Consider the following 12,390-nt stretch of genomic DNA (forward strand, 5'->3'; position numbering starts at 1 on the left):
AGAGTCCAAGCTAGTGTGTGACAGAAAGATTAATGGACAACAAGGACCTTGAATAATGTTTGATTTTGCCATTGTATGGGCTGGATAATAGAATAAAGACTTAAAGACCTGAGAGCTGCTCTGAAGGTTAGAAAAGAGAGGCATTGTAGGATGTACCAAATGGTAGCATTCAAGGCTGGTTTCAGTTTCGGTAACAAATTCAGCAGTGGCGCAAAAAGCTCTGTCCCCTCCCCCCCAACACACACAAATGTAAAGCCAAGTGTTTGCATGTAGAATACAATAATCCTCCTATCTAATATGCTTAGATATTTTCATGATCAGATCAGTTTAAAAAACAAATACTGAAATAGCTGTGTCTTTATTAGCTTTCCTAATGTGGGTATTTTACATTTTCTGTGCAAACTTTTTAAATGGTGGAGTCATGGAATTTCCAGAAACTTTAATGCTTATGGTTTTTGCTGCTGGTACAATTAAAAGTTGTCATTGGCACTGGGGTTTCCTACATTCTGAAATGTATATGACTTTAACTGAGCAATCTTTGTTGCATCCACTTAAACGTGATTTCTTTAATTAAATTGATTTGTTCCAAAATGTAAATGTTTGCTGCATTAGGTTCAGCCAAATCCACTGAGTAATGTCTTGAATAAGAGACGCTAAAGAAACTTGCTGTTTGTAATTGACTTTATATTAATTGTATAACTGCACTTCATGTAATTGTTTTAGTTTTAGAGTTTGTAAGGGGGATTCTCCAGGCTGCAACATACAAGAAAGGTGCAAACATGAAATGCATGTTGTTTGTTTTGGGGGCCTTGTTTGGCATATTAAAATTTAAATTAATAAAAAACAAACCACCACCTCATTGGCCCTTGTAAAAACTGCACTTTTTCCCTTTTGTGGGGCAAACTTTGCATTTTATCTTGGTTTTTCCCTTTTTAATCCCCCATAATGCATTATGTTTGACCTTCCTTGTAGGGTCAGCCAGGAGAAAAGGGAAAGACCAGCCTGAGAGTCAGCGTCCTGCAACCTTGCCGGCCTCCCCTTCTTCTCAGTTGCTCCGCAACACAGGGGAGCAGGCTTCCAATACTAATGGTACACACCAGTTCTCACCAACGGGTTTAAGTCAAGACTTTTTCAGCTCATCCTTGGCAAGCCCCAGCTTACCCCTGGCCTCCACAGGAAAATTTGCACTAAACTCTCTCCTCCAGCGACAGCTAATGCAGTCCTTCTACTCCAAGGCAATGCAGGAAGCAGGAAGCACAAGCATGATTTTTTCAACAGGTCCTTACAGCACAAACTCCATATCTTCCCAAAGTCCATTACAGCAAAGTCCGGATGTTAATGGCATGGCCCCATCTCCCAGCCAGTCAGAAAGCGCTGGGAGCATCTCCGAAGGCGAGGAGATAGACACAGCAGAAATTGCACGTCAGGTGAAAGAGCAATTGATCAAGCACAATATTGGACAGCGGATATTTGGACATTATGTCTTGGGACTGTCACAAGGGTCTGTGAGCGAGATACTAGCCCGGCCAAAGCCATGGAATAAACTGACTGTGAGAGGCAAGGAGCCATTTCACAAGATGAAGCAGTTCCTCTCAGATGAGCAGAACATCCTGGCGCTACGCAGCATCCAGGGTAGACAAAGAGGTAAGTTCTGTTTACTAACTGATTTAAACTTTGGTCTCTTGGACTATGAATATGCAAACCAGTGAAAACTTTTCTCCTGCTAGGCCGTTTGTGCAACAGAATTGTTTTTCACCTTACTGTTTTACAGAGCTACGGTGCAGGAACGTATGCTCTACAAAACATAACTTTTCTAAATCTAATTTTCAACTACATTGTTTTCCAGCAGTTACACAGTATAGTATGTTTGACACTGAGAAGCAGAGATTTTCTTTATACTCTGGACTGGATTGATTTTTGTTGGAAAGAGTGAAGAGCTGGTATATTAAAGCCTGTCTTAATTGAGAATAGCCTGATATTGGAATGAAACATTGAGTGAAAAGTAGCTCTCAAGAACATCAGCCACCACATCTACCTCCAAAATTATAGTAGGGATTATTTGCAGAGAACATATGTTTATTGTGCCCTTAGTAACTCTGGTGGCAATTTTTCCTGTGTGTCTTGAAAAAATTATATGGGTGATGCATAAGATCATTAGTTTCACAAAAAAAATTAACCCAGATTTTAAAGCAGCTTTGCTTATTTATGTAGAAAATCTTAAGAAGTAACATTCACTTTCATGTCAGTGTGATTAATTTTAAATAAACACTAAAGCTTGCATTTAAGAAAATGAAAAGAAAGCTGTTAAAAACCTAGAAATAGTTGAAAGAATAGGCAGCATTTCCACAGATGTTGTTTAAATGAAAACGAACGTCATTACATTTATAATTTGTTCTTCCCTTTGATGATTATACTTGGGAGGTTTATCTACTCATCTTTAGACATTTATTTATATCTATCTAACTTCTATTCTGTATATAGATGTAATTTTTATTAACAAATCAGTCAGCCTTACTTCTTTCAAAGTAGCCTGCTCCTCTAATGCTTGGACAAAGACTCAAAGGGTTTAGGAGAAGCTTGAACCCTTGTATTTAGTGATAGGCAGCTATCTTTTCATGTCACACAGCCCATGATGTCAGCACAATCATCCCCTGATTGTTTTATTCTTACCAAACTTGTTTTTCAACAGAGAATCCAGGCCAGAACCTGAACAGACTATTTCAGGAAGTACCGAAACGAAGAAATGGGTCTGAAGGTACGTCACAGGCAGGTGTTTTTCTTTGCAGTTAATATCTAGAAAATGGAGTGTGCTCTAGCTGTGCGTTTCCTTAAAGCTGTGCAGTTTGATTCTGGCCTGGAATCTGATGGAAAAACAGTAAGTATAAAACAAACCATGGGTTACAAGAACACTTCACTTTTTCTAATTCCACCACTACCATACTAACTTAACATGTTTTGGATACTGCCTCCATACCCCATCCAAATATGTATGTATATAAAAAGAGATAAGTGATAGAAGTGGCATTACAAATAATTAAAACTACTGAGATACTGTTTGGCTGTCTTCCTTGTGGCTTCCAAGCAAGAAAGTTACCCAATATTAAGTAATTCCTTCACAAATAGGTAAAAGTATTTCATCCGTACTACGGGTACTGTTCTGCTCCTAGGATTTTGATTACATGTTGACAAATACACTACAAGTTGCTCTTGAAATGGTGTAGAACTTACCTTAGCATAATATGTGAAAAAGCCTGGACAAAGCTTTCATTGAAGATCAGATCAGTAAACTACTAATTGAAGAAGTAGGAGCTGCTATTTAAGTATCAACTTTTTTGCCTTGTTTCAGACCAATGACAGAATTTTGCTTTTAGCAAGATGGCAAAATAAAAAAGAAAACCAACCCTAAAATATTTGTTTTGTTTCTGGTCGAAAATTATGTGGGCCCTGTTAGTGATATATGTAGATCATTTATAGAGCATTACTACATGATGAAAAATGCACTCAACAGAAGTAATCTTCAAAATCATTAGGAATTTTCTTTCTGTCTTTCTTTGCTTTAAAAACAAGAAATAAGCCTTTTATTGTTGGGGAATATCTTAAGGGTTATCAACACTTAAAAATGTATTTCTCCTATTGTTTTGACAACCTGGAGAGGTAAAATAAACTAGAATAAATATTGCGTTCTTATATCCAATGTTCTCTGTTTTAGATTCCAATCTGGAATAAAATGTACAGTGTACTCAGATCTCATACAGGGTCAAACCAGCTAATGTGATATTTTATAAGTGGTTCATGCCATCACATTTTTAGCTCCCCCGAAGAAGGGAATAGACTCAAGATTTTTTTTAAATTCCTGCTGGATAGTACAATTTGTGTAGTACTTGACACTGAGTACATGACCTACTGATTCTATGACCTACTGATTCTTCTACTATTTATATATTAAAGTTATCCCGTAGCTGCTGCTGAATGGTAATATACCGTGTATTTTCAAGCAGAGGAAATTTCTTGAAAAGAATGGAGTTTCCAGTACTAGTGAAGGTCAATAAATCTTAAAATCCTCCCAATGAGTGCTTACAAGCACCTCTGCAAACTGTTCTCGGAATGAATTGCAGGCGTTACACTCGGTGTTTGCTAAAAAGATTGCTTAACGTCCTTAGTTTCCTTCTACTCTTCAGGTAACATCACCACAAGAATCCGAACCACAGAGACTGGCTCTGATGAAGCCATCAAATCCATTCTAGAACAAGCCAAAAGGGAGCTGCAAGTACAGAAAACAGGTACAGGCTCACTTTGTCTCTTGTTCCTTTTACTTCAGAATTTAATTAAAACAATTATCATGAGCTTTCTGGTTAATTATGTTCTTAAAATCTTGAACATATTTTTGCAGAGCTGTTTCTTTGGAGTGAGGAGGGGTTCATGTACATAATATATATTAAGTTTTACTTTATATCCTTAAAAATAAAAGGAGTACTTGTGGCACCTTAGAGACTAACCAATTTATTTGAGCATAAGCTTTCATGAGCTACAGCTCACTGAGCTGTAGCTCATGAAAGCTTATGCTCAAATAAATTGGTTAGTCTCTAAGGTGCCACAAGTACTCCTTTTTTTTTTGCGAATACAGACTAACACGGCTGTTACTCTGAAACCCTTTATATCCTTAGTGCTAGATAGAACCTTTAGAAAAAGTCATAGAATCATAGAATATCAGGGTTGGAAGGGACTCAGGAGGTCATCTAGTCCAGCCCCCTGCTCAAAGCAGGACCAATCCCAAACTAAATCATCCCAGCCAGGGCTTTGTCAAGCCTGACCTTAAAAATATCTAAGGAAGGTCACAATTCCTCTCCTGCTCCTGCCTTGCCCTTCTTTTCCCCACATCTGACCAAACAGCAAAAGACCCACCATAGTTGATAATTTAATCCATTTTACTCCCCTGCATGCCTGTGTTGGGGCCAGTCATGAGCTAATCCTTAATTAGTATGTTCTCACCACACTATATTTCTCATGAATTGGGATTATAACACAATCATTCCTGAATCTGACTTTTACAGGGCTTTATTTCATGGTGTAAATTGTTCCTTGGAGCTTATTTGCTTTCCATTTTCTGATTTTAAAAATGCGCTTCAAAATGGTCATGCCAGTTCAAACAGTGTTTCCTTTTCCAATGCACATGTCCAGGTTATCTTCCCACTGTGTAATTTTCCATGCATTTGACAGCTATCAAAACTTTCTACCTAATTCTCCAATTCTGTATATCCACTTAAGGAGTTGGCACTGCACTAGAAAGTGCTTTGCATTAAATTTAATTTTATAAATAAATGTTGGTTTATTACTTTGGATATTCAGCTTTGAAATTAAAACAAATCACATGGCAAAAAATATCTGCAGGAGTAATGGAAAGATGTTTTTAATAAACAGAACAAGTTATTAGGTGTCTAAATGTGGAATAGATACAGTAATTTAAAACAGATTAATTACTATATTCTTCTGCAACACACTTCATATGAGGATCTCAAAGTGCTTTGCAGACATTAATTAATTAAGCCTAAAACTTCCTATGAGAGAAATAGTTAGCTAAAGCAAAAGAGGCATCCCTGTTAACTTTTTTCCCTTGTCCTTATTTCTGATTTATTTTGTGGGGCATGAAGGAGAAGGGACAGAGGGTAGCAGAATGAAAACATGCATAGCTGACTCACAGTATTATTATAGGATAATATCATAATTATATTAACCCTATTTATTTTCATTTATGGCCGCTTCTTGAAGTGCACAGCTCCTTTAGTCAGATCAGGTGCATCACATTGCCCAACCTCCATAATGGGATTTTTAAGCCTTGGAATTCATCTTCAACTCAGGTCTCAGTGGAGACTGCTATAAATCCAAATGCAGGACCACCCTACCAAATCTCCTGACCCTGCAGAAGAGTACACTGGACTCTCCTCTGGAATTTCAACCTCTGCTGCTGCATACGTTGGCTGAAGAAGGCCATATCAGCACTGATTCACCACTAAAACCCTTCAGTTGGACTCTGTGTCTCTTCTTTGATGCCCATTGGCTCTATACAGGGTAGAGATCAAGAGTTCTTCCTAGAGCTTCTGCTTGGCAATGCAGACCACTATGACTGGACATCACGCTTATTTTTGAAAGCTGTTGAATAATCGTGTTCTTTTTAGTGACATTTCATTCAGTGGTTTGGAAAAAGAGAGAGAGAAAGCTGAGTAGTCAGGGAAAGAAAGGAATTAAATTTGTTGTAAAAGTCCTTGAGTTTTCAAATTTCCAGTTCTGTTTTGGGTAGTAGAAGGATTAACCATACCAGATTATTTTTGTTGTAACAGGACACTAGCAGTGCAGCTGGATGACCTGGACTTTATTTGTGCATGATTCATTTGGAGGAGATAGAGAACCAAATGCTTAAGTAAATGTAGCTGGGACCATGAAGTGTTAATGTCACTTTTGGGGAAGTATACGTTTTGCAGGGGAGGGGAGAGGGAAATAGGGCCAGTTTTTCAAAGCTATATATTCGGAAATGTTTGCAACGCATATCAGTTATACATATGCAGTTTGTGTGTGTGTGTGCACATGTGTGGCTGCAAATATTTTCCAGGGCATAACTCTTGAAAATTATCTTCTTTGATTAGAGAAAATAAGATTTTATATATGTAAAAATGTACTGCAGACCGTCTATTCCCTCACAGGTTTGTTGGGAAAGATTTACAGTGACACTGATGTTAGAAGAATGTGTATATTATATAAAAAGTGTTACATTTCATCTTTGGTTTGTTTTCACAGCTGAGCCGGCTCAGCCACCTTCTGCATCTAGCAGTGGCAATTCTGATGAGGCCATTCGATCCATTCTGCAACAAGCCCGACGTGAAATGGAAGCACAGCAGGCTGCCCTTGAACCTGCCTTAAAAACAACACCTTTGTCTCAAGCCGACATTTCCATCTTGTCCCCAAAACTAATATCTACACCTGCAATGTCATCAGTTTCCAGTTATTCTCCACTGGCCTTGTCACTGAAGAAACATTCAGCTGTCATGGATTCTAATATATCTGCATTGCAGAACCTCTCTGGGCTAAAAAAGGAGCACCAAGAAACACCAGTTTTAGAGCTTCATGGAATAACTGATTCTGCACAGGGTGTGCTGAGGCATGTTAAAAATGAATTGGGACGTAGTAGTGTTTGGAAGGACCATTGGTGGAACACCGTTCAGCATGACAGAAGAAATACCACTCTTTCTGAAGATACAAAGGTCGAGGAAGCCAGCAGTGGAAAAGAAAAGGTCAGCAACCAGACAAGGTCAGATCGTAGCCAACTCCAAGGACCATCCTCTTCAGAATACTGGAAGGAGTGGCCAAATGCTGAATCTCCATATTCCCAGAGCTCTGAATTGAGCGTTACTGGGGCAAGCCGCAGTGAGACACCACAAAATAGCCCCCTTCCTTCCTCTCCTATTGTACCTATATCAAAGCCATCCAAACCCTCAGTTCCTCCATTGACACCTGAGCAGTATGAGATTTACATGTACCAGGAAGTGGATACAATAGAACTAACTCGTCAGGTCAAAGAAAAGCTAGCAAAGAATGGCATCTGCCAAAGGATCTTTGGGGAAAAGGTAAAGAACTGATTTTTCATTACACTAACACTTTAAACATGTAGTGCTATATTGTTATGCATGGGGATGGGAATCTGCCACATAAAGGCACAACATTTCTTTTTCATTCAATAGTTACAAAATACATTTACAAGTGAAAGGTATGAGTCGTGTCTTATGACATTGCACAGATTTTCTAGCTTCTAACTTCTATACGTAAAGCTTCTTCAATAGCTTACAGTACGAACACAAACCTAATTTCTTCTTTTCACAGTTCAGGGCAACTGCATGTGTATTCCCCCTCTGTGGTCCACCAAGAACACCCACTTAACAGTTTCTGGCTCCCAATCATCACCTCTTGGACACAGTTCCCGTACTTCGCTGTAATATTCTCAGCAAGCCAGGCTACCTAAACAGGCCAGGGTCTCCACTTTCCTTTCTCTGTAAAGGTTATGAACATATATATAATTGCCTGTAGTTACAAGTTACTACACAGCTCTTTATAATCAAGCACATTTATTCTTAAGATGCAAGCAATACAGAAAAAAAAAACATACTAAAACAGTAAAAGTTCCTATGTACTAACCAGAGGTCACCCATCAGTCTTATGAGGGCTTAGTAGGTCTGTCCCTGCTAACCCTTCCACAAAGATTGCCCTCCCACACGTAGACAGAAGGTCCTGAGTCAGTTTAAACTCAGGCTATTTATCAAAAAGTTCTTTCTTTGTCTGTTGGTCTCTGGGGAATCTAGTTTCAGCTATTATGTGCAAGCTTCCCCAGGAGACTTTACTTACCTATTGGGGTGGTGGGGAGGGGAAAATGACAATCTGGCTGATCGAATTCCTGGAGGAGCTGTGGTAGCCCTGTCCCGTGAAGCAGAACACAGTCATATATATAAACTATTCGTTTAAAACAAATGGACCCCAACAATATTGCATGTGGTTGTAATATCTGTCACACTCCTCAACTACGTTCATTTTAAGTTGGAACATATATTGAGACACTAATGCAGTGGTCCCCAAACTGTGGGGCAGCCTCAGCCCATTGCCACAGCCCCAACCTTGGCCCCTGGCCTTGGCTCCATTCCTGGCTCCAGATCCTCCTCCTGCCCCCCCAGCTGCAGCCCCAGTCTTAACCACCCCCCAGAGCTGCGGCTCTGGCTCCTGGGGGAACTGGGGTGTGTGGACTGGATAAGGGGGGGTGACCCTGAAAAGTTTGGGGACCACTGCGCTAAAGTGAACTCATGGACTATTTGAGTAATATCCTTGCAACAGATTTTTGTAAGTGAAGGTTAAGGGACTCCGGAAACCTGAAATTTCTTATTTAATATTTAAAAATAATATAAGGGGATTTGGAACTCTCTCTGCTCTTCAGTCTTATATTTTTAGTTAAGAATTCTTTATATAGTCATTGCTTAGCCCTTAAGTATCCAGCCTCCCAGTTAGCATTAGTATCTTTTTTTAAGTGAGCCCTTGGTGATGCATATACGTCTTGTATAATGTAGGATTCTGAAGCTACAACACTCAGAGTTCTAATGGTCTCAGATCTCATAGCTCAGCAGAGTCAGGTTGGGTCATTACTTGGATGGAAGACCACCAAGGGAACATCTAAAGCTACAAGAAGTGGTGTTGGTGATGCAGCAGGTGGCACTATTCCTTCTGATTTGGTACTGAATCTATGTCCCAGCAGGATACTAGGTACATTATGCTACTACAAGTACCATGTTTCAAATAGGTTGTAAAACTAAGAGCTTGACCACTTGGGGTCATTAGATATTCCATGGAGCTTTCCTAAAACAATGGATGTTAAACTCAAGTGTCCTGGCTGAATTCCAGGTCAGCTAATTACATTCTGCCTATCTACATTCCTCCTATAGTTTTAATTGTCTACACTTCCTCTCTTAAACTATTGTGTAGAGTTGCAGTTCATTGTTAAAGATGAGCTAACGTGTACAAAATGAAGCTGTTAAAGATTTAAGTGATTAGCACAATTGATGGGTAAATTTGAAAGTTTCAGGTATGTTTATTTTAAAACAAAATACATGAAAATCGTTTCCTGTTTTTATTTACCTGCTAGGACCAGGTCTCTGATTCTCCAGTTAGAACTGATGACATTACATTATACAGTGTGTTATGCAGCTCCCTGTGCTCTTGTAGGTGTTTTCTCCTGTAGGAAGAACACATACTCCTTCCTGAACTCAATATTTACACACACACATTTCCATTTACTTATAAAATGTGCATTTGTAACTGAAGGCTCCCCATGTGCTTTCTGGTTAATGATTAATATACATGTGACATTAGCAACATGCTGGTAGGAAGTATATCACAGAAGTTACCCACCCCGAAATAAAATGTGCTAATATGCCATTCTTGGTTGCTTCATTTCAGGTGTTGGGCCTATCTCAAGGGAGTGTCAGTGACATGCTCTCCAGGCCAAAGCCATGGAGTAAATTGACGCAAAAAGGCAGAGAACCATTTATTCGCATGCAACTCTGGTTGAATGGTGAGCTGGGTCAGTGTGTCCTGCCTGCACAAGGACAGCAACAAGGACAAGGTAATTAAAATTCCACTATGTTGTTGGCATTGAAGGAGAGGAATTATTTTTAAATTGCAGTAAGCGAGAGTTTTTTCTTAAGTTAGCTCTGCCATTTGTGTAAGTAGAATTGCCCACCTCAACTTCACAACCTGTTGTTAAGGGACTCACTGGGATTTTACACAGAAGGATTAGTTTTCTGCTTAAGTCGTAAGCAGGAGATGATGAGTTACCAATTAAGATAATGGAGTTTATGAATAAATACAGCATATAAATCAAGCAACTTTGGATAAATGACTAGAAAAATGTGAAAGTTAAATTCAGTCACATTTTAATAGGAATTACTTGTTTCTAAAGTTCTCTGAAGAATTTTGATCCATGTAACCAGATAAAAGAATTAAGTTTTTAAAGAGGGAAGTGGTGGTTCTAATTCTGTTTTTTACCATTGTTTTTATTATACTGTTTAGAAGTATCAAATATCTAGTGGTTGTTTTTAGTAATTCCAAGGCAGATTTTGCCTTCACTTGGTTGTAACTGAGATCAACATTTGACTAATTGTTAAATCTATTTAGAATTGGAGTTATTGCCTTGTTTGGTGGATTGGGAGTCTCCTTTATTGTTCCCTGATTTTACTGTTCTCTCTTACTTAGTCCTCCTCTCGGTGACATCACTGCAGGATTCCCTACAGCAGGGATGTGCAAGCTCAGGTAATCAACTGGCTTCAAATGATTTGCTGTAAAGTAATTCACTACATTTTATTCTGTTTCTGCTGCCTTGATGCCCAAAGGATTCTTGTGTTTTGTTGTTATAGCATGCAGGAGCACCTTAAGGGTTTTTTATTAACAGTTAACTCCTCATCCCTCTGTGTTGCTATGGCAGATCTTGAAAATGCAAGCATTTAACAGAATACATTCGGCTGGAAGATTGTGATCTGAGATCATTCACACTGTATTTTTTTTTTTTACCATAGTATATCAATTTGAGAAGTAACAGTGGCTGTAAAACATAAGCGTTTCATTTGTAATATGATCTACATACCTCAGCTGCCTTATTTGTTGGTATATTTTTTTCACCCTCAGCTATGGTTTTAAACCAGCTTTCTAATTTAAAGTTGAGGAAGATTGCTAAATATGCAACTCACTCTCCCATCCCTTCACTAAAACATAACAGAGATGTGTGAAAAATGCAAGTGAATTGCTTAAAGATGTTTCTGAGGATGACCATTACAGTAGGGAGCCCAAGTATAAACCAGCTGTGTTCCTGCTGCTTGATACCAAATTCTACCCACGCACACTATGTAGCCAGTTATACAGTTAACTGATGTAAGCCATTTATACTGTATCCAGGCTAGAGAAATAATTGTATTCTGTGGTTTCAAGATGATCAGGTGCTATAAATGAGAGAATTACAGGAGTTCAGAATGGAAAGGAAGGACCTGTTAGGTTATCTTGTCCATCTCCTTGCAGTTGTAACACAGTACCTTTTGCTGATAATTTGTCCAGTTTAGGTAAAATGCCCTAAATAACAGGGTTTCCACCATTTCCCTTACTATGAGACTCTTACAGTGAGATGTATTAGGTTGTAAAACAGAAGCGTTTCATTTGTAATATGACCTACATACCTTAACTGCCTTATTTGTTGATATATTTTTTCACCCTCAGTTGTGGTTCAAAACTTATTTATTTCTCATATTGAGAAATTCTCTAAACTTTCCCCAGGAGTTAGATGAAAATGGACTGAATACAGGCAAAATGTCAGAGTTAAAATCAACCATGAAAATAAAATCTTCATGAATAAAATGAGGAACAGTCTTTGCAATCACAGAGCTATTGTTACTTACAAGTATTTAAAGAACGTAAATTTCCTGAGGCATTTTTACACTGCTGCTCATGAAAGTATGCAATATCTACTTTTCTGTAGCATTCATCTGACACAAGTCACAATTCTAATTTAAAAATATATATAAACACTTAAGAAAACATAGAAAATATCATAAATAATACATTTAATAGGTCATTTAAAAATAGTAGGGTTTCAAATGGGAGGGAAGGGGAAAAGGCTATATTTTTATTATTAATAATTTTTCTGGTCCCTAACAGTAATTAAGAAAGGGTTGAAATACTGACCTACAGTATTGCAGTCTGATCAACTCATGGGTTCCCAGGAGGATAGCTAGTAGCTAACGGTTATTTCCTTCAGGAAGTTTAGATGAGTTAGTGTGAGGTTCTGCTCCACTGCTACACATCCCCACCTAGTCTGTC

The 12,390-nt window shown here is 38.5% G+C and overlaps 1 protein-coding gene across 6 annotated transcripts in view; it reads left to right on the forward strand.

Moving 5' to 3' along the window:
• CUX1 (cut like homeobox 1) overlaps positions 1-12,390 on the forward strand; it is a 398,832-nt gene that overhangs the window by 286,594 nt on the left and 99,848 nt on the right. For 3 of the 6 annotated variants that reach the window (XM_075120956.1, XM_048824335.2, XM_075120958.1), the window contains exons 15-20: positions 973-1,644; positions 2,690-2,755; positions 4,179-4,280; positions 6,790-7,616; positions 9,985-10,150; positions 10,780-10,836. The exons of 1 other annotated variant lie outside the window; for it this stretch is intronic. In XM_075120956.1, coding sequence (XP_074977057.1) covers positions 973-1,644; positions 2,690-2,755; positions 4,179-4,280; positions 6,790-7,616; positions 9,985-10,150; positions 10,780-10,836 — 1,890 coding nt within the window. The remainder of the gene's footprint in view (positions 1-972; positions 1,645-2,689; positions 2,756-4,178; positions 4,281-6,789; positions 7,617-9,984; positions 10,151-10,779; positions 10,837-12,390) is intronic. 2 more of the 6 variants (XM_075120957.1, XM_075120959.1) reach the window with 1 other exon arrangement.

Source organism: Caretta caretta, chromosome 17 (assembly GCF_965140235.1).
Source record: "Caretta caretta isolate rCarCar2 chromosome 17, rCarCar1.hap1, whole genome shotgun sequence".
Lineage (NCBI taxonomy): Eukaryota > Metazoa > Chordata > Testudines > Cheloniidae > Caretta > Caretta caretta.